This window comes from Jaculus jaculus, chromosome 7 (genome assembly GCF_020740685.1).
Source record: "Jaculus jaculus isolate mJacJac1 chromosome 7, mJacJac1.mat.Y.cur, whole genome shotgun sequence".
Lineage (NCBI taxonomy): Eukaryota > Metazoa > Chordata > Mammalia > Rodentia > Dipodidae > Jaculus > Jaculus jaculus.
In genome coordinates, this window is record NC_059108.1 from 26,220,196 (window position 1) to 26,242,992 (window position 22,797).

At 44.7% G+C, this 22,797-nt stretch overlaps 1 protein-coding gene and 1 pseudogene across 5 annotated transcripts in view; one reads left to right on the forward strand and one right to left on the reverse strand.

The window, feature by feature from the left end:
- The window catches only part of Atp8a2 (ATPase phospholipid transporting 8A2), a 651,823-nt gene that overhangs the window by 513,093 nt on the left and 115,933 nt on the right, over positions 1 to 22,797 (reverse strand). For 3 of the 5 annotated variants that reach the window (XM_045153898.1, XM_045153899.1, XM_004670531.2), the window contains exon 2: positions 9,921 to 10,065. In XM_045153898.1, the coding sequence (XP_045009833.1) occupies positions 9,921 to 10,065 (145 nt within the window). Of the gene's footprint in view, positions 1 to 9,920; positions 10,066 to 10,524; positions 10,652 to 10,769; positions 10,787 to 22,797 lie in introns of those variants that run through there. The other 2 variants (XM_045153901.1, XM_045153900.1) reach the window with 2 other exon arrangements.
- On the forward strand, positions 11,991 to 12,459 carry LOC101611166 (annotated as a pseudogene).

The window sequence follows — 22,797 nt, forward strand, 5'->3', positions numbered from 1 at the left end:
TTATTTCATGAAGTTAAACAGTAGGAAAGTCTAGTCAAGTGTGAGAAGTCGGCCAAAAGAAATCTCCAAAATAATTAAGATTAACAACAGCACGCAAGCACTCAAGATGCATCAGAGAATCTTGGTAAGTGCACAGGAAGTCAGGACAATGAGGACACCAGGCTACAGAAACGAACGAGTACAGATATGTAAATGAACGATTACAGATATGTAAATGAACAACTACAGACATGTAAATGAATGACCACACCTGACTAGTCTTACTGAAGAGAATGTGTGAGCCACAATTTTGAGACCGCTGACACAGATAAACAACTTCTCTGAGTGGGATCTCAAACTTTGCTTCTCTGGCATTTTTCAATATGGCTCTTCTGAGATGCCACGGTCAGTGCTGACAGAGAGACTGTACCTTTGTCAAACCTACTATGGGAAGTAAACAGGTTTTCCCATCTGATATCCCTTTTCTGCCTCAAAAGCTCTTCCCTCAGAAAGATTCGGACTCCTCGGACAACCATTCGCTCCTCCTCCCTCAAGCACGCATAGCCCCCAGCAGGCCCCTAGTCCCTGGTTCAGCTGGGTAAGGATGTGTGCCCCTCCCTTGAGGCATGCATCCTGTGCATGGTCCCCACATTCTTAAGTTTGTTATAATTTTCCCCTTGTGGATCTGTCTATTGTTACTGGAGACTCTCAAGCTTTCAGAAGGAAGACAGCAACAGATCCACTCTCAGGAAAGCCTGCACTACTCTCCAGGACTCTTTCAAGCAGTGGTACACAAAACAAATCCTGAATGGTCAACAATACCGCAGTGTCACCCCCAAATCCTCCAACTGCCTCTAATAGAAAACAATAAGAGTAGCTGGAAACCTCTAGTTTCGGTTGTGAAGAGCTGGCTCTCGATGAAGAGAAAAGAATGGGTCAGCATTTAAGTGATCACTGGCCTCATGGATTTCAGGAACTTTCTTTGTAAAACATCCCTGTGGCCCAACAATGCTCAGACTCCTCTTTTGTTTCTCTAAGCATTGTCCTTCTGCAGTGGCTGCTGATTCGATTTCCAAGTAAGTCTCTGCTGTCTGTGGAGGGGCCTTGAGTGGGACAGCGCACACTTTGATGCTGCAGGACTCAATGCTGAGCAGACAGAGTTCACCATGTGCTCCTGATTGTTTCCGCCTCTATACAAACAAACTGGATATTGTTGGAGAGTTTAGGGGACATCCTTGGATCCAGGGGAACAAGTGTTTCTCCAATCTTCTCAGCACAAGTCATGGGAAAGATAATGGCCTTTTCTCTTCTGAACACCATGAAAAGACCCAAATAGAAAAGATGAGAGCTAAACATTTAGTTATTACTGTCCCACTTTCTTCCAGATAATTTTAAGGCTGGATTGAGTTTGCTATTGTTTGTTTTCTGTCTTGAGAATAGTATCCATTTATGGGAGAGACTCAAAAATAATACAGAGTTGCATTTACTTTCCATCCAATTTCCCCATGATGTTAACATCTCCTAAGGCAGGAGATATTCTAAAACCTGAGTTTGGATCCCCAGCACCCACATAAATGCTGGGTGGGCATGGCATCCCACCTATAACCCTAGCATGTAGAAGGCTGACACAGGGATCCCCAGGACAGGCTGGCTAAGTAGACTAGTTGAATCAGTGAACTCTGGGCTCAAGTGAGAGACCCTTCCTCAGTGAATAAAGTGGAAAACAATCAAGGAATACACCCAATGTTGACCTTTGGTGTATACACAAAAGAAAAAGAACTTTTCCCCAGGAGCCCCGTGTTGGGATGGCGGAGAAGGAAATGATAAAGCCCTGGTGCTAGCCAGAGAGGGAACCAGCCTGACCAGGAAAAGATTTCACTCAATTCTGACAACTTGTCAGACCACCTTGCAGGACAAAGTGGAGCTGAGCCTAGGATGGGTAAGGCTACACCTTGACCAGGACTGCTCGGTTACGCATGCTGCTTGGCCTCTGTTTAAACCTAAACCTCGTATCAGAAATCCCAAGAGGGACTTGGAGGTCTTTATTCCTCTTCCCCATGTGACCATAATATATAATTCTCTGTCCTCTACTTGTCACTGTTACTTGTAGCTTGAATTTGTATATGGGGGACAGGTGAGAGACTTTGACTCTAAGAGCTTTGGTAACAATTGTAGTGACAGGACATGGTCAAAGGAAGCAGGCAAAAAGGCGCTTTCAATAGGACGCTGCCCTCAGGGCTCCCCAGCTTCTCCACCGCCTTACTTCCTCCTCTGGGATCCAGTTCAGGAACACGTACGTGTAGCACTCAATCTTTGAACCTCCTTAATCTCCTTGAAGACACGTTAAATTGTAACATCTATTTCATGAAGTAATTGGGTTTTTTGTTGTTGTTGTTGTTTGTTTTTTGGTTTTTCAAGGTAGGGTCTCGCTCTAACCCAGGCTGACCTGGAATTCACTTGGTAGTTTCAAGGTGGCCTTGAACTCATAGCAATCTTCCTACCTCTGCCTCCCAAATAGTGGGATTAAAGGCGTGCGCCGCCACGCCCAGGTCATTAACTAATTCTTCATGTTTAATTCAGTACAAATCAGAAATGCTCTCAAAATTACAAGAAACAGCAGCAAGCTCACAGAATTTGGAAAGATGGCAAGATAGCCCCAGATCAGCCTGAGCAGCAAAACGAGACTCTCTCTCCAAGAACAAAAACAAACAAACAAAAAAACTTAAGAAAGGAAAGAAGTGAAAAGAGGTACTTTACTGATCCAAACTCTCAAATGGGATGTCTTTACATATTACAAAAATGGAATGGGTGCTCACCTGCAAAGCCTAAGGACCCCAGTACCCATGTAAGCCAGATGTACAAGGGGGCTCATGTATCTGGAGTTTGTTTGCAGTGGCTGGAGGCCCTGATATGCCTGCCTGTTTTCTCTATCTGCCTTTTTTTCTCTCTCTCTCAATCAAATAAGTAAATCCAATGTCTTTACATATTATTTAAAAGGGAAGGGTATAGATCAAATTCAGAATGGCTCCATTATTCAGTTATACAAGGGTCAACTTGAAATATCACCATGAAAGCCTATTCTCCTAGACATTTGCCGTTTCCTTAGAAACGTCAAATACAAAGCTGGCCCAAGGATGACATGTTTTTCTGCTTCTAAAAATATAGTTCAAGACAGCTCAGGCATTCAACAGTTATCTGAAATACATGGTGCCAAGTGCCCCCTAATTTCAACATTTTCACCTAAAGGATATCTCAAAGGCCTATCCAGGGGTACAAACCAGAGGGCACTTCTAATTGCCAGAGTCTGCTGTGGCCTCTGGTGTGTATAAAATAGGGATTTGTGATCTATTGTGACCTTCATGTTCAGAAAACGGTGTCTGCTTTGGAGATTAACCAAGTATATCTTCCACTACAGTAAAAATAGCATAGGCAGAAGGGAAATCTTGAGTCGGCTTGAAGTTATATGCATTCACCACTGGCAATGCATCTGAACGAGGAATGTGTTTACTTTTGCCAAAGTAGATGTCTCTACTCAAGAGATTTATATAAGCCTTGTTTTTGTTTTTCCTGAGGTAGGGTCTCGCTCTAGCCCAGGCTGACCTGGAATTCACTCTGTAGTGTCAGGGTGGCCTCAGATTCTTGGTGATCCTTCTACCTCTGCTTCCTGTGTGCTGCGATTAAAGGTGTGTGCCATCATACCTGACAGCCTTGGGGTTTTTTTTAATATGTTTTATTTTTTTTTATTTGAGAGAGAGAGAAAGAAGTTGAGAGAGAGAGAGAGAGAGAGAGAATAGGTGTATCAGGGCCTCCAGCCACTGCAGACAAACTCCAGACGCATGTGCCCCCTAGTGCATCTGGCTAATGTGGGTCCTGGGGAATCAAACCTGGGTCCTTTGGCTCTGCAGGCAAATGCCTTAACCACTAAGGCTCCCCTCCATCCCCCAGCCTTGCTTTTTGAACAATGATCTTTTTGTAAATCAACAGAAAAATTACTCTTATTAGGATCTTGGTGCCATTTCTTTTTTAAATCATGAGCAGCTTATGCATGGAAGAATATTTCCTGTTCAAATTCTTTACCTTAAAAAAAAAAAAAGAACTTCAGAAAAGAGTCCTTCAGTTTCTCATATCCAATGAGATTGGCTCTAACCCCAAACATACCTGTCCCCTGTCCCCATTATTCACCTACAAACTGAAGATTACTGTGGCAAACACATCCTCTGGAGGGTTCAGATCCCAGCAAACAGGTTTAAGTATCCCTGATCCAAAACGCTTAAGACTTGCAGTATTTCAGATTGCATTTGGTTGCTTACATTTTTTTGTCTTTCTTTTATTTTGTAATATCTGTATAAAAACAATGAGATATTCTGACAATAAGACTCAAGTAATAAACAGAATCCATTTTTATTTCACGTACATCTCACAAGGAGCCTGAAGATAAGTTTAATCAATATTTTTAATTTGTCTAGGTTTTACTTGTGACCCACCACATGAGATCAAGTGTGGAACTTTCTAGTGATTACACCTTCTTGTTGCTCAAAAATTTTTCAGACCTGGGCATGTTTTATTTTGAATATTTTGATTAGGTACAATTAACCTGCATAAAATGATGATCCTGTACTAACCTATCACTCAGTGCACCTTTCTGGACAAGTGATATTCTATCTTAAACTCACCTTGGTAAAGGGAACAAAGTATATAAAGCAATTTTCAACCTGAAGAGATGCACTAACTTGACAAAGCTCACTATTGCTTGAATGAAAACTTGTGCTAGCTGCAATACCCACCTGAAATGAATGAGTCATTCAAGACGAAGGATCTAACTTGTGAAGGCATCATTTGAGACACGAAGAAGATGCCTTACATCTTTGAAATGCACAAATGTTAAATGGCATGCTGAGAACCCCAGAGAAAGATGACATATGCCTGACTGATATGACACAAATAGTGTTCATTTCTTTACTGATAAATTATGTCAAGATATTTTCTAGAGTGGAAGACATTTTAACTTTAAACATTTTTTAAAATTTTACATATATAAAATTTAAGATTCACTAGCATGCATCTCTAAATGCAAGTTCCTCATAACAAGTTAACTTAAACTACCCAAAAACTATGATATATGATACCATTGTGTGAAAGTCCCTGTGAAGTGAAATCTACAGAGATATGAAGTAGATTAGCAGCTGCTTAGGTGTGGGGGAGGGGCAAAGAGGAGAATGAAAGCTAAAAGCAACAAGTCTTCTGGAGCTGATAAACTTAAATGGTGTGATAGAGAAACTTGTTGTTGCAGTTACCTTTTCTTTACTGGGACAAACTCCTGACCACAAGCAGCTTATGGGAAGAAAGGGTTCATTCCAGGGCAATCTTCATCATGGCAGAAGAAGCTGGCTCACTTCATCATACATCCATAGCAGAGAGACAGCGGCAAGCACCAGCAAGCAGGAACTAACTGAACCCACCAAACACAACATAGGTATGGACTCAAGATCTGCCCCAAGTGACACACCTTCTCTCACAGGGCTTGCCTGCCTAAGACTAAGTAGGAACCTTAATCAAAAATACCTGAGGTGGGCTGGAAGGATGGCATAGTGGTTAAGGTGCTTGCCTGCAAAGCCAAAGGACCCTGGTTCAATTCCCCAGGACCCACGTAAGCCAGATACACAGAGGGTGCACATGTCTGGAGTTCATTTGCAGTGGCTGGAAGCCCTGGTGCTCCCATTCTCTCTCTCTCTCTCTCTCTCTCTCTCTCTCTCTCTCTCTCTCTCTCTCATAAATAAAACTTAAAAAAGAAAAATAAAAAAGAAATACCTGAGGCTACAAAGCCATTTACATTCAAACCACCACACCTCTGAATTGTAACTTAGATGTCTGACTTATGACCTTAAACATTTAAAAGAAGACAAAACTGTACATTCAGAAATAGGATCTTGTTAGGTGAGCAATCCTTCATCTGTGTAAGAATACTGAAACCATTAGTTACTAACCATTTCTAGGCAATGAAGAAAGTTGTCCTCACAGGGAAGGCCCTAGGAATATCTAGGAGAAAAAAAAAGAAACCTACTTCAAAATTCCCACCATTGGGCTGGAGGGATGGCTTAGCGGTTAAGGCATTTGCCTGCAAAGCCAAAGGACCCAGGTTCATTCCCCAGGGCCCATGTTAGCCAGATACACAAGGTGGTGCACATGTCTGGAGTTTGTTTGCAGAGGCTAGAGGCCCTGGCATACCCATTTTCTTTCTTTCTCTCTCCCTCTCCCTCGCCTCTCTTTCTCTCTCCCTCCCTGTCTCTCTCTCTCTCTCCCTCTTTCTCTGTCAGATAATGAAATAAATAATAATTTTTTTAATCCCACCATTACCATAATGCTTCCTGATGGAAAACTCCAGTTATGCATAACACAGACAGCAGATCCAACACTGGTACTAATTTCAGTGTCAAGAACACGACCAAGGTTTGGAGAGAACTGCACATATATGGCATTAGCACTCCATCAAATTTCAAAAGATTGCCCAGAATTTGGAGTTCCTAAATAGAGCAGCCCACAAGGGTAGGTAGGAAAGCCACAGTCAACCTCAAAGCAGGGAGGCTCTCTCCTCTCCAGGATTTTGCCAGACCAGAGCTCTTTCTTTAATCACACCAATTCAAAGGGTAACTGAATTCTCAACCACTGTGCTAAAGTGTACTACACCTCTTCCATATACCTCTCCAGTTGCCTGAAGAGACCCTTCCTCAGCATTAAACTCAAGGTCCTGTTCTTATCCTGGAGTCAAAAACCAAAGTGCCTTCAAGTACAGGCACAGAGTTCACTGCCAAGGTTGAAAGGGTCAATGGCAAAACATCTGTGATGGGGCAAGTGCCTGAGAGAACTCTTCTAGACAGAGAGAGATCCTGTGTTTTCTGACAAATAATCAGACCTCTCCAATTAAGTTGACCATCATGACCCTCAGATGTCCCCAGTGGCCCCTTCTCTCCAAAAGCTCACCTTGGAGGCAGACAGAACTTGGGGTACATACATAGTTCAGTCATACAGCTTCATTGTCAATGAGTGGTTTGGTGAGGCTCTGGATTCTATCCCCAGAACCACAAGATATACAGAGAGAGAGAGAAAGAGAGAGAGAAACAAAATGATAAAGACCCTCTAATGCCCTTCTCTAAGAAAGTACCATTAACCTTTTCTCATGAAAAATTATACTAAGAAGAAAATCTATCAACTCCTTTTACTGAAAACATTCCCTTCATTAGCTTGGTCAAATTTTCACAAACATTAATAGCCAAGAGAAAAAGTCTTAGTTCTAAAAGTCAGTATGTTTTATAAAATTTGACTTCAGCATCAGCATAGTCCTCCAATTCGAGAGCTCAATGTTTTATAAGAGAACTAAACTCTAATGTTAAGAAACTTTGCAATCAATTCCTAATTAAAAAAAACCATTAGTATGCTGAGGCTGTTTTATAGACCCTCAATGGTCACATTTAATTTTTAAGCCCTTGTCCAGTGTATTCCCAAACATGTTCAAAGGATAAGCCATAAACTAAGAAATTGCAAACTTAACATTTAATAAGATATATTTAAAAGAATCCAATTATAGAGTTACACAAGAATTTAAACAAGACAGTCGGAATATGTCTGCCTTATTCCTAGCCAATTTACTGCCAATTCCCATACCTATTCTAACCCCCCACCTCACAAAAAATAAAAGTGCAAAAGAATCTTTACAACAGGTAGCCATTTGGAATCCTTCTGAGGTTAAAGCTAGCCCTAACTAACTACAGAACAGGTATTGAAGATTCATTGCCAAAGCTCTTAAATCTTCACTCCCATGGAAACTAGGCTTTTTAAATTTTTTTTATTGTTTTATTTTTGTAGGTAGGGTCTCACTCTAGCTCAGGCTGACCTGGAATTCACTATGTAGTCTCAGGGTGGCCTTGAACTCATGGCAATCCTCCTTCCTCTTCCTCCTGAGTGCTGGGATTAAAGGTGTATGCCACCACACCCGGCTTGCATTCATCTTTTTAAAAATAACCTTTGTCTTTTTAAAAGTAATTTAATAGAAATATGAGAATGTATGGACAAATGAAACTATATTTCCAATGCTGGATTCTAAGTGTTTTAAATTATAATCAGAGTTGTACAGTTACCATCTCAAAACTACAGTCACTCTCCATCTCTCATAATCTGTTCTTCCTTCCCCAGCCCCAGGAACCACTAATGGACCCTCTGTTGTTTGAGATTTCCCTCTTGGATATTTCACATAAATAGATTCATACAATGTGAGGCCTTTTATGACACACTTCTTTCATTTGGCATGTTTTCATTTAGATTGTAATATGTGTATCTCATTCCCTTTTTATAGCCAAATAATAATTCATTGCATGGCTAGCGTGCATTTCATTCATTCATTCATTGATGGATGTCTAGATTGTATCTACTTACTGGCTATTATAATTAATATGAACATGTGCATACATATTTTTGTGGGCCTCTGTTTTCATGTCTCTTGCTTATGTATACTGTTGGGTCTGATGGTAATTTTACATTGAGCTTTTTGAAGACCTGACAACTGCTTTCTTTTCAAAGCAGGGGCACCATTCTTCATTCTCATTGGGAATGTATGAAGGTTCCAATTTCTCTTCATCCCTGCCAACATCTCCTATCTGTCTTTTTTTTTATTATAATCATTCTAGTTTGTAAAATGGTAATGCAACATGCTTAATGTTCTGTATATGAAAACAAGTCAGCTCATTCTAGAATGAGGGCTTAGCTATCCTAAATTACACTTTTAAATATAAAATGTGTTCAAAGGTCATTCTTTAAACCCAAAATAAAGCCATGATAATCTAATACTGACTTACAAAATGAAGGCATCCCCTCAACATATATGCACCATTGTTTTTCCTCAATTCCTACCAAGTTACAATAAAATCCAACACCTTCCTGAGTGAAGACCTCAGGCTAAGCAGCCAAACGCAAGCCCTGACTGGGCAGTGAATGCAAAACCACGGTAGTAGGAAAGCGGGATGGGGACTCAGCTTCTTCAGCAAGCTGTGGAGAACCCAACCAAGCACTGAACCTCCTTAGCCTGAACACGGCGTTCTGGGCAGCTCCTGGAGTTCTGTCCTCAGAAGTCACTCTCTGACAGAAAGCTATCTAAGCCTGAAAGTTTAATGAAATGTGAAAATGGACTGACATGAACATGAAGAAACTACCACGGTTGGCACAGCAGCAAGAATTGCTGGCTAGTCACATGGGTGGGTTCCATGTCCAGCTTTGCGAGAGGGGCCCGACAAGTACAGTACAATATTTCAAAGCTTTGCGTTCCAGTTTCCTGATCCCGAGATGGCAACGTCTGCTGCAGGAGGTGCTGGAGACGCATGAAGCTAGCATACCCATGGCATCTGACAGTGTCCAGCAGGAAGCACACACTTAAAGGTTGCCCTCCATCCGTGTTTCTGCTGACTCTGAACAAAGTTTCCCCGGCGAATGCAGACCTCTTAGCAAATGTAATGGGCCACTGGGAACAGAATGTGAGTCCCTGTGGCCCGCGGGGACTCCCTCATAAAGCCCTCCCCCACCTCATAGTCTGCAAGTTGCTAAGGGGAACCATCTGTGGAGTTAAAATGCAATTATGAGAGATTCTTAGAAGGCAGTCCAGAGGTGAGAAAACCCCTCACTTCTGTCAGGGACAGTATAACTTCCATAGGGCCCATAGACAGGCCAGACACAGCATCGCAAAGGGCGGAAGGCAGAAGCTACACTCACACGACCCCGCTGGGTGCCAGGTGTGGACCTCTGGGCTCTGGGTGGACGCCGGAGACTTGAGATGCAAGACGCGAGAGGAAGCAGGAGGGGTGAGGACCAGGTAAGGTGGACAAGCCACCCAGTGGGGACGAGCCCCTTCTCAGCTGAGCCTCCACAGCTGGGGGCGTCTCGGCCGCCGGCTCTCCTACCTGATCTGGTTGTCGCGGAATTTGTTGAGATGCGGTTGGTTGAGGTAAATGGTGCGGGCCGGTGCCTCTTGCTGGTCTGCAACAGACGTGGCCCGGGACATCTCATCGTCTGCCTTCTTGTAGCCCGCGGAAGAACGAACAGGTCCTGAAGCGAGGAGGCGCAGGGCAGAAAACAAAACACAAAGAAGTCAGCCGGAGGCGGCGGCGAGCTAAGGCTGCAGGCGGGGGACCAGCCAGCCGGGAAGGATGCTCTGACGAGGATGGTACCGCCTAGGTACCACAGCGGCTCCCCGGGGGAGACGCTGCAGCCGCCGCAGCCGCCGCGACTGCGGCAGGCCCCGCCCCTCCAGGCCCCGCCCCTCCCCGCCCTGGACTTGCAAGAGGCCCCGCCCCGCCCGGGTCTCTGCGCTCCGGAGCGCCCCCGAGCGGCCAGGGTGGCGTGCGCACGCGGAGGCCGACAGACAAGCAGGCGGGCAGGCGGGCCGGCAGGGGCGGGGCTGGCGCGCAGTCTGCGAGGGGCGTGGCAGCTGGAGCATCGCTCTAGGCTACAAAGACAAGAGCTGGGGCCCAGGATCACACGGCGCAAACCAGAAGGCGCACCTACCTAGCCAGAGAGAGGTCTCTTCTAGTCCCCAAAGATTGCGCTCTGGACTTAGGTCTCGGATGCTACCGGGCTATGTTCAGGCACAAAGGGAATGAACCGGGAGAAGCTCTGCCTGTGGTCACCGTGGGGCGGGAGGGAGAGCACCCCCTGCACTCACGAATCACAGTCCCCCGCCAGCCAGGCCGTCGTCGCCCTTCCCCCACCCGCATGGTCCTGAAGGGCCGCGCTGCGGGTCTCCGCGCCACCTTTGCGCCACGGTTTCACCAGCCCTCGCCATGGACTACCGTGTGAACCCTCATTTCTTTGCTGAGCTAGGGTCCGCGCTCTCCACACACACCCGGCTCTAAGATCTGACGTTCTAGTGATGCTCTGGGTGAGCTAAGCATCCCAGCACTTCTCTTGAGGAGAGGTAGGAGTCAGTATGGAGGATGTACCCACAGTAAAAGCCGCCACACCCACGCATGCATTCACAAAACTCGCACAGCCTCAGAGCCAGCATCCCTCACGGGAAGGGACCACCTTGGGAAGCGACCTTAGGGAAGAGGTGCCTGGGACAAATGGTCACAGGAAAACCGAAGCTCTGCAGATGGAACCTTATCTAGTGTTCCTTAACTAGGCATTCAATATAACTCATCGTTTCCGCTTTCCAAAGAAGCTCATACTGCGCGTCACTTTAAAAACTTACATCTTGAGTCGGGCGTGCTGCCGCACGCCTTTAATCCTAGCACTTGGGAGGCAGAGGTAGGATTGCCATGAGTTCGAGGCCACCCTGAGACTACATAGTTAATTCCGGGTCAGCCTGGGCTCGAGTGAGACCCTTCCTCGAAAAAAAAAACAAACAACAACAAAAAAAAAAAACCTATGTCTTGGGCTAGAGAGGTGGCTGGACAGATAAGAGACTTGCCTGTAAAGCCAGAGGACCCAGGTTTGATTTCCCAGGACCCACATAAGCCAGATGCACAAGGTGGCACTGCAGCGGCTGGAGGCCCTAGTGTGACTATCCTCTCTGTATCTATATCTGCTTCTTCCCGCCAACCCCCCCCCACACAAATACAAATAAAAATATTTTTTAAAAAAAAACCTTGGCCCGGAAGTGCGGCCTCCCTAGCCGGCGGGCGCACGGACGATTGTTGTTTACGCTCGCGTCCGCTTTAGCACCCAGCAGAGATGCCCGGATGCAGTGGGGTTCCTACGGTGGCCTGTGGGGGTCCCGTGCAGCTAGTCTGGTCGGACGGCGCCCACCCTCCGCAGTCTCCTAGTGACACTTGAAAGAGGGATGGAGGGTCACTCTGCAAGATAATTTTCTTTGGGAACAACAAGAACCATGTAAACTCCATGGGCCATGCCCCCCTGAACCCGTCCATTCTCATCTGATCTTGGAAGCTGAGGCCTGCTTAGTACTCGGATGGCAGACCTCCTAGGACTATCAGGTTACAGATGGGGATAATGGGTTAAAACATCAAACCATGAAGAAAACTTCCAAGAGGAACAATAATTTGGCAGTTTCCAGCATAGACTTGAATTCTGCCGGTATTGAAAAAGATAAAAAACGAGAGTCAAAATAACTTTGTTGAACTACTGCCTCTAGAAGTCACTTTAAAAACTTTCAGCCAGCTAGACGTTCGGAGTTTGTGCAGAGCTCGGTGACGTGCAGGAGTTGGAATCATGCAATAAGAAACAATGACTCCCTATGGCGACCTCACTGCTTGACTGTAAGAGCTGTGTGCCAAAGACAGATAGATGATGACGTGGAAAGTGGCTACTCCTGGAGGGTGATACTCCTGAGAAATTATCAGAAGAGTAAGGTGAAAATGTGATTGGCTGAGCGGCAGATACAGCAATATATGCTCTTCTGTTAGCCTGCCAGAGAAAATCATACATCCGATGGATGCAGATGCATGGGGTGAAATTCTAGAAGCTGAACTGGAAAGATAAGTCAAAAAATCCCAGTGGTTCTCATAACTTTGGTGACTCTTGAGATGACTTTTGGACTGCAAAAAATTGTTTCATCTGCTGATGGTTTTCCTCTGCCTTTTAAATACTTAATATTTAAAAGAAAAGATGGAAAAATATTAAAAGTTAAAGCTTTGTTTAAAAAAAAAAAAACCTCGCATCTTATTGGAGTAAACTTCCACTTCCCAGCTACAGAGAGCACTGCTCACTAACATGCAAAAAATGTGCACAAGCTTGTTAAAGTGATTATAACCCTTAACAAAGGGAAGGGAAACCCAGAGTAAAAGTGGGTCCTGAAAGCTGGCATAGAACACTGAGTAGTAAGGAAAGGTGAGTCCAAAGTGGGCTCCGGCTCCTCTGTGCAGGCTGAGGTGCTCACAGCTGGGCCTTGGGCATGGGCCAGGTACACTGGAGTTCTCCCTAACCCTTCTTGCATGCGCCTGCCACACCCAGGCAGTTTCTCACTACAGAACCAGTCCCCCTCCTCTTTCCTTCTTGCTTCTCCCTTTCTGGGGGTCCCTCCTGGCCATGGGACACAGCTGAGACCTCTCATTATGAAGAAGAACAATAGGAAGCAAGAATGCCTCCTTCTGCACTGGCTGCCACCAGCTCTGGTTCCTGGACTTTCAATCAGGAAAGAATGGGGTTTGGATTGATTTCAGTTCTGCTTTCTTGTTATTTTGTTTGTTGGTTGGTTAGTTGGTTGGTTGGTTGTTCGAGGTAGTTTTCACTCTAGCCCAGGCTGACCTGGAATTCACTATGTAGTCTCAGGGTAGCCTCAAACTCTTGGCAATCCTCCTACCTCTGCCTCCCCAGTACTGGGATTAAAGGTGTGTGCCACCACGCCAGGCTTCTTCTTGTTTTTGTTTGTTCCTTTTGGGGGTGCTTGGAATGGAACCTAGGGCCTTAATCATGACAGGCAAATTCTCTACTGCTGAGCCACAACCCCTGCCCAAGGTGAGTCTGAAAAGGATTCACTTATTTCAGACAGATGGAGAACATGTTTTGCCACTACCCTATGTAAAAATACTGTGTTTCAGGCCAGAGAGATGGCTCGGCAGTTGAAGGTGCTTGCTTATAAAGCCTAAAAGCCTGACGACCCAGGTTTGATTCCCCAGTACCCAGGTAAAGCCAGATGCACAAAGTGGTGCATGTATCTGAAGTTCATTTGCAGAGGCAGGAGGCTGTGGTGTGCCCAAACCCACTCTTTCTGTCTTTTTATCTCTATATCTCTTTCAAATAAATAAATTAATGAAAATATTTTTAAAATACTGCTTTTCTCCCTGCCACTCAGCCAGTTTTGTTTTCCCCTACCACATTTCTTGCTATTACCTGACATTATTATGATGTCTTCCTTGCTTGCACCCAATACCTAAGTGACAGGATGTGCTTTGTCCACTGCAGTGGCCTAAGTATCCCCAATGTCCCATGATGGGCACTCACATTTGTTTGTGGGATGGATCACTTTCACCCAAATCATAAAGGCTGCTTTGGATTCCTCAGGTGGAGCTGCAGTGATGGCACAGAAGCCCGGGAACCTAACAGCATTGTGGATTAAAACATCATTGAGGCCAGGCGGGGTGGTGCACACCTTTAATCCAACACTCGGGAGGCAGAGGGAGGAGGATCACCATGAGTTCGAGGCCACCCAAAGACTACGTAGTTAATTCCAGGTCAGCTTGGACCAGAGTGAGACCCTACCTCGAAAAAAAAAAAAAGATCATTTCTAGGACTGCTCTCTGAGTATCAATTCAACTCCTCTAGGCATTGCATCCATGATACTGCTATCACCAGGGGAACTCCCAGTCTTTCCTACATTTTGGGACACACACACACACACACACACGCACACCCCAATGCTAACTATTGGTCTAGAGTTTTAAGCTCTGTATGTAGTACTCATGGCCACACCTGAGAATCACTTGCTAGATGCTGCTGGGATCACAAAACAGAAGATCCTACCACTTGCCCTCAAAAATGTCAAGTAAGTGATAACCCACACTCTCACAGTGGCCTAGCCATGAGTGACAGTTTATAACCAAGTGGGCTTGGAGGTGCTAAGGAGTATCAGGGGTCAGCAATGACACTGAGCTTCAGGTGGAGAGGTCGTTGGGACAGATAGAACAGCCTTACAGACTGAAAATGGTTTCTGTTAAGAAAGAAGAGGGCATTAAGGGTAAAAGCAAGGAAACCTTGATCACATTTTGTGAAGTGGACAAAAATTGTATTAGAGTCCATTTAAAAAATAAGTATTGGGGCTGGAGAGATGGCTTAGCAGTTAAGGTGCTTGCCTGCAAAGCCAAAGGACCCAGGTTTGATTCCCCAGGACCAATGTAAGCCAGATGCACAAGGTGGCGCATATATCTGGAGTTCATTTGCAGTGGTTGGAAGCCCTGACACACCCATTCTCTCCCTCCCTCCCTTCCTCTTTCTCTCTCTCTCTCTCTCTCTCTGTCTCCCATAAATAAGTAAAAACAAGTTAAAAACAATAAGTATTCCCAGCACTCGAGAGGCAGAGGTTGGAGGATCGTCATGAGTTTGAGGCCACCCGGAGACTCCATATTGAATTCCAGGTCAGCCTGGGGTAGAATGAGGCCCTACCTCAAAAAACAACAACAAATAAATAAATAAATAAATAAATAAATAAATAAATAAAATAAGTATTCCCAGGCATGGTGTGCACACCTTGAATCCCAGCACTTGGGAGGCAGAGGTAGGAGGATTGCCATGAGTTGAAGGCCAGCCTGAGGCTACATAATGAATTCTAGATCAGCGTGGACTAGAGTGAGACCCTCCCTTGAAACCCCCCCAAAAATAATAATAAGTATTGAGGGTCCAAATTGAGAAAGAACAGAAAACAAGTTCAGAAAAACAAGCATAACCTGTGGCCTGAGTTCGGATGACAGATGTCAGGTAAAGGCTAACCACTGTCCCGCACATACGTCATCAGAAGCCAGAGAAGGCATCTAAGCGAGACAGGAGAGTGTCCAGCAGAGAAGGACAAGAAGCAGGAGGGATGAGAGCCGTAGGTGTGGAAATCAGGTGGGAAAGTGGCTGCATGGTCTAGAAGCAAGGGGTAATGAGAGAAGGTGCAGAAACACAGGCATGAGAAGCGTCTCAGAAGAAATCTCTGCCAAACTGTATTGGGGGGAAGGAGAATTAATGTATGGGTCACCAAAGGGAAAAAATTAGTCAACTGGGGTTTAAAGCAGGCTAAGCCAGAAAGTGTCATGGATAGAAATGATATTTTTTAACAAATATTTAAATTTGGATAACTAATATTTGGGACATAAGATTATTGACCCAAACAAGTGCTGCAGGCAGTACTGTGGCATCATATCTCCCAAGTGCTGAGGATGCATCCGCGCTCAACTGCCTTTCCTTAACAGGACAAGACCTGAGATGTTTATTCTAAGGAGATAATGGTCTCCTTGTGGCAGGCAGATATCACTTTCTTCTACCACTGTGGCCTCAGCTTACCTGACTCTGCATTGGAGAAAATAATATTTTCAAAATCACACAAATTTGTATTGCCTAAGGAAAATGCTGTTCTATTTATAGCAAAGTACATTAATGATGAAGGTTTCAAATGTGGACTCCTCAGACAAATCCTGAGTTAATGCATCTTGCAAATACGACTATAGAAAATGAGAGTGTGTGCTTACAACTGCCCCAAAACAAAATGAAAGGAATCGATTAAGAGAACACATGTGGCATAGAGACAAGTGCTAAGTTTGCCCCCCCCCCCCCCAGCAAAGTGAAAAAGCAGAGAAGTGATGGCTAATGATGCGAAGGCAGGGTCTTGTCTTGTTCTAACCCTAAATCATGGTGAGAACATCAAAGGCAGTCATGACAGTAAGAAAAATGAATAAATCAAAACCTAATGGTCTAGATGAGTCTTGAAGGTACCTGTCCAGTTATGGAACCAGTGAAATCTCTCTCATCTGTTCCCTTCCTCCCCAATGACACATAAGCCAGAAGCCCAGAAGTTACATGAGAACTTTTGCAGTTCCATTTGCAGACTCATGACAGACCTTTAGACTGGTGAAGGCTATATGTTCCAAGCCGAGCCATCATGAATCTCTTCCAAAAACCAGTAAGGATGACCCTGCCTGTTGAGGACCCTGGACACATATTTGAATGTCTGGGAGCTTCTTCTTCCTGCCAATACTAGAAGGCTGAGGAAGGGTTTCCTTTGAGATAAAGATGAAGCAATGGAGGGAGAGTCACAGCAACCTCTCCTGCATCCCAGCTGCTTCTACAACCCAGCCCATGATGTTTGCTTCGATCCCTCATAATCAGATATCTCAACCCAAACCCTGACACTCCCACAGAAAAGCCTATCTTGGCCCATGAGATAGGACAGCAAGAAAGGCAGAAGAAGACAAGACAAACTGCAGTTCACTTACACGTCACCCTGGGATGCCAAGCTTCCAGATGCCTCTGGCACAAAGGCCATTACATGCCAGCACCCCGACCCAGAGAGGCTGAATCCCAAGAGGAAAGTCTCTATGGTAACATCTGTGCTGTTGCTTTGGATGCACCCCGAAATGTCTAGGTGACTGCTTGCAGAGAAGCAAGCACTCCCAGCCTCCACCTGCTGTCAGAGTTACTGTCATGGCTGGAGAGTGTTATGGAACAGAGAGAGAGGGACCACGGATAAGGGGATGATGTGTCAAGAATGGGGATGGAGCAGAGGACATCTGCGTAATTGCTGGAGACACACTAATGCCTCCAGGTCCAGGAGCACTGGATGGACAGGGATACCCACCTACCTGCCCTCCTCTACCAGCTCCAGCTCTCCTGGCCATCTCTGTTGGTGTCACTGTGGAGTAGAATACACATGCACCAATAGTGCTTTCACTTCTCTGAGCCCCAACATTTCACTCATGTGTGGCTGGCAATAAGGGTGTGTGTAATTCACTGGGTCAGAATCAAGAAAAATAGACATCTCCCTGGGAGGTAAAAAATACAAATGAGAATGACAGCTCATTTCTACCCATCACAAAAACTAATTGCATGAAGATCATGTTTAAAAAGAACCTGAAAAGTCCCTAACAGATTATTTTATTCCCTTCCTAAGAAATATCATGAATATATATGCACAGCTTATATATATTGATTATTTTAATATTTATCATTAAAATTACAGAATATAGAAAATGAATTAAAAAATAAATAGAAGCCAGGTGTGGTCCCAGCACTTGGGAGGCAGAGGTAGGAGGATCACCATGAGTTCAAGGCCACCCTGAGACTACATAGTAAATTCCAGGTCAGCCTGAGCTAGAGTGAGACCCTACTTTGAAAAACCAAATAAATAAATAGATCCAAGGAGTTAAGAACTGTTGGTCAAGAAATTAAACATAAATGAAAGTTAAAATAAGCTAAGATGGTATAATGTATTTCATTATAGTAAGTAACAAGGCAACAATATTCTTTATTCCAAACTTCAGTATTTTTCCCTAACTCTACATGTTTAAAACTTCTGAAACAAGATGTGTTTAAAACTTATCTAGCTATGGGCTGGAGAGAGGGCTTAGCAGTTAAGCACTTGCCTGTGAAGCCTAAGGACCCCGGTTCAAGGCTCGATTCCCCAGGATCCATGTTAGCCAGATGCACAAGGGGGGTGCATGCATCTGGAGTTCGTTTGCAGTGGCTGGAAGCCCTGGCATGCCCATTTTCTCTCTCTCTCTCTCTCTCTCTCTCTCTCTCTTTCTCTCTCTCTCTCCTCCTCCTCCTCTCTGTCACTCTCAAATAAATAAATAAAAATAAAATTAAAAAAAAAACTTATCTAGCTTGTCCATCTCCCTGGCAAAGTTTTACCATACCAAAGTAGAGACCTAAGTAAAGAAATACTTTCCTGAACTGGAGGGATGGCTTAATGGTTAAGGTGTTTGCCTGCAAAGCCAAAGGACCTGGGTTAAATTCCCCAGGACCTATGTTAGCCAGATGCACAAGGGGTACATGTATTTGGAGTTCATTCTAAGTGGTTGGAGGCACTGCCGTGCCAATTCTCTCTCTCTCTCTCTCTCTCTCCCCCTCTTTTTCTGTCAAATAAATTAATTAACTAAAAATAAAATATTAAAAACAGTCTGTCTGTGACTAGCTCTTAGATCTCATGTAGAGGTAGGCTAGGACCCAGCTTGGGCACTGTTGAAGAGGAAAGGATTTGCCTGGTCTGATGGTGGCCCAGGCCTGTGAGCCTAGCATTCAGCAGGCTGAGACAGGAAGATGTCAAGATAAGGTGAGCTTGCTGAGCTTGCTTCCATTCCCCAAAACAACAACAAAAATCGTCACTGTCCTGGGAGAGAACTTCCTGAGTGACAGAATCATAGCATCTTTGTTACCACAGAGGGCATCTTGATCCTTTGGTCCACTCTTGAGTTTATGCTAAGAAGACATTCAAGGTGGGTCCCTGGCCTGGCAATTTTAAGTGCATCTCACCATTCATCTGAGATCAGCCATGTGATTAGATGACATGGACTTTGAGTCAGTTGCATCAGTCCAGCCTCCTAGCCTCTAAGATACTGGAGATTGTGTCCTACCCTTCAGCCAGTGCTCCTACTAATTAATGCCTACAATAGGAAACAAACAAATAAATAGAACACTGTAGACACCCAAGCTCATGGGAAGCTAAGTTGGTGATTCACCTCAATGTGCTATCACGGTGACATGCTGAGCCTCGTTGATGTTTGAGGCTCTGCCACATATCACCCACTGTGTCTCTCCATCTGGCTGGTCCTGATTTATCCTGTATAAGAAAATGAATGACAAGTATAACATAGCCCTGCATTGACTCAACATTTATCTCTAGCTGGTCCGAAGTACTGGTGGCCTAGGAACCCCTGCATTTCATCTGGTGTTGTCAGAAGGGCAGTGTGCGGAATCTGTGTCCAAATTCTGTTCAGTTCACCTCATCCTGGCCTGTTAGGGTTTGAACTGTGAACTCTTGAATGATGGGGCCAAGAGGGAAATCTTACTAATAGTCCCCAAAAGCCTTAGCTCATAGGAAAGATAGGATTACAAGCCAGATCTGCGGAAACTTGAATCCAGTTCTCTTCCACTTGGCTGGGCAGCTTCTTGTGAGCTTAGTAAGCACCTTCCTTCTGAGCCCTGGGTTCCTCATCCACACAATTGAAATCGATTACAGAAATCAAGGGTTGGCCTTTTTTTGTTGTTAAGTGCAAGTTAGTAAATATTTTAAGCTTTGTGGTCTCAACCTCAGTTTCTTCTGCTTCTCCTCCTTCTAAGCCTCCTCCTTCTTCTAGAACAAAATGACTTTATTTGTACGTGTGAGCATGCTCATGTGTGTGCCCTAGCACATCTGTGGAGGTCAGAGCATCCTCTCCTGTCCACCTGCCTGGAGGCAGTGACCCTCACTCTGGAGTCTCACCTTCTGTTCTTTGCTGGCCATAAGCTCCTGGGAAATCCTCCTGTCTCCACCTCGCATCTCAGTGTGTGCTTCAAGGTCAGAATCAGTATGCAGGGATTACAGAAGCCTCCCACAGCTGCTGGTTTCTCGCATGAGGTCTGAGACTGAACCTGGGTTCTCCAGCTTAAGCAGCAAGCACTTTATCCACTGAGCCATCTCCCCTGGCCCCACAAAAGTCTTCAAAAACATAAAACCCCTTTTTATGGTCTAGGTCTTCAATGTCTCCCAAATGCCCAGCTATTAAGAGCTTGGTCACTAGCCTGTGGCTCTATGGGAAGATGCTTGAGCCTGTAGGAGGTAGGGACTAGGAAGTCAGGTCACTGGGAACATGCTTTCAAAAGCTCAGTTCTCTTCCCATGTCTGTTTTTGTTCCCCAGCCATCATGAGGTGAGCAGTTTCTTCCACCATGGACTTCTGCTGTGATGCACTTATTTCCCACAGGACAAAAGACAACTGACCATGAACTGAAGCCAGAAGCCTTCCACAAAATGAGCTTTTCCTTTCCTGCATTATTTACCTCAGCTGTTTTGTCACAGTGTTGGGATGGTGACTGACACACTTTTCTTCCTTCACAGACTAGATTTGTGCCCCACCCTGTCCAGACCACAGCTTGCTGAGAAAGCAGTTAGCATGATGATTTCCTACCTCAAGGAAATAGTAACTTAAATTTCTGTTACCCTACATTTTCTAGCAAATATAAGTAGTCACTTTTATACCATGTATGGTGTTTTGATTCAGATGTCCCCTATAAACTTAGGTGTTCGGAATGCTAGGTTCCCAACTGATAGAGATTTGGAAATTAATGCCTCCTGGAGGCAGTGTATTGTTGGGGGTGAGCTTATGGGTATTATAACCAGTTTCCCCTTGCCAGTGTTTAGCACAATCTCCTGCTACTATTGTCCACCTGATGTTGGGCAGGAGATGATGTCCACCCTCTGCTCATGTCATTGTTTTTCCTTGCCATCATGGAGCTTCCCCTCAAGTCTGTAAACCAAAATAGACCCTTTCTTCCTATAAGCTGCTCTTGGTGGGGTGGTTTCTATCAGCAATGTGAACCTGACTGCAACAGTAAAGTTGGTACCAGAGGAGTGGGATTGCTGCTAGACACCTAACTATGTGATTTTGGCCTTTTGGAGCTGATTTTCAAGAGGAATGTGGAAACATTTAAAACTTTGGCCTAAGAGACACCTTGCAGTGCTGTAAGTACAGCTTGATGGACTATTGTCAGAGTTGAAAGACCTAAATGCAGTAAGAACTATGGGCTATCAGGTTTGGCTTATGAGGGTGAGGAAAGAGCTTTGCTTGGACTGGGCTAGAGGCAAGTTGTGTGAAAGGCTTGCTGTTATGCCTGTATCCTGAGAATTTGTGCAGGGTTGCATTGCATAGAAATAGACTGGTGTGAGAAGAGGGATATGGCACAGAAAAAAATGAAATCTTTAGGTGAAAATTGCTGCTGGTTCAGCTGTTATTGAGAGATTACAAACATTGATATTGGGACAACAGAAAGGATGCAGTCTTTTGAAGGGGTCTGAATGCTGAAGGAGTGTCCTGTTCTTCAAAGTCTGCTTTATCCCCCCGCCCCCTGATTAACAAATTGGCAACCCACCTGGGATTATGGAGTGTTGAAATGCAGGAAAGAGAGGGTCATTGAATTTACAAAATGGTCTTGTGTTTTGGAAACTGCCATGGGCAGTGTGAAGCAAGTTTGCTCAATGCCTGCATGGAGAACTGATGGAGCCATGAGGATGAACTGTGGATTGCAGTAGAGACCCAGTGGAGATACCAGGACCACAAGATGTCTGCTAAGGAGAGCTGCCAGCCCTGGGTGAAGTTTTCCAGGACTGTGAGTAGCCTAGCTGAAGGGATGGAATTGGAACTCCAGAGAGTTGTTGCTGGTTAGAATTATCAGACTTGGAGACTTGTCACTAACTATAATTGTTGGACTTGGTGCTACACAGAGTTTGATATTTGTCCTGTTTAAATTTTGAATTAGTCAAATATTTCTTTGCAATTTCAATGCCATCTTTTGCAGTATGAATGTTTATTCTGTGCCATGGGTTTTGAGGGGATTTTTTTTTTTTTTTTGTATTATGGCTCAATTAAAACACCTTGGGCTGGGTGTGGTGGAGCATGCCTTTAATCCCAGCACTTGGGAGGCAGAGGTAGGTGGACTGCCGTGCGTTTGAGGCCACCCTAAGACTATATTGTAAGTACCAGGTCAGCCTGGTCTAGAGTGAGACCCTACCTCGAAAAAACAACAACAACAACAAAATAAAACCACCTGGGATTATGGGGATGTTTGAACATCACTGGGATTGATAAAACTATGAGGACTTTTAAAGTTGGACTGAAAGTATTTCGTTATATACCATGTATGGTTATCAGTTTATGGGAGCCAGAGGCAGAATGTGGTGGTTTGATTCAGGTATCCCCCATAAATTTAGGTGTTCTGAATGCTAGGTTCCCAACATGGAGATTTGGGGATTAATGCTTCCTGGAGGCAGTGTATTATTGAGGGCAGGTTTGTAGGTATTATAGCCAGTTTCCCCTTGCCTACCTGATGTTGGACAGGAGCTGATGTCCTCCCTCTGCTTATGCCATCATTTCCCCCTGCCATCATGGAGCTTCCCCTCAAGCCTGTAAGCCAAAATAGACCCGTCCCCCCCCCCCCGCCGCCCCACAAGCTACTCTTGGTTGGGTAATGTCTGCCAGCAACACGAACCTGACTGCAACACCATGGAATAAGAAGTGTATATTTCTTTCTGCTATTTTTCCTTGTATTGTGTTTTGGAAGTATGCAAAAGTAGCTCCAGTTATATCTCCAGGAAAACATAAGTTTTTAACCAGAGGCAAGTATACTTTCCCTCAAAGAGGTGAAAGCACAACTC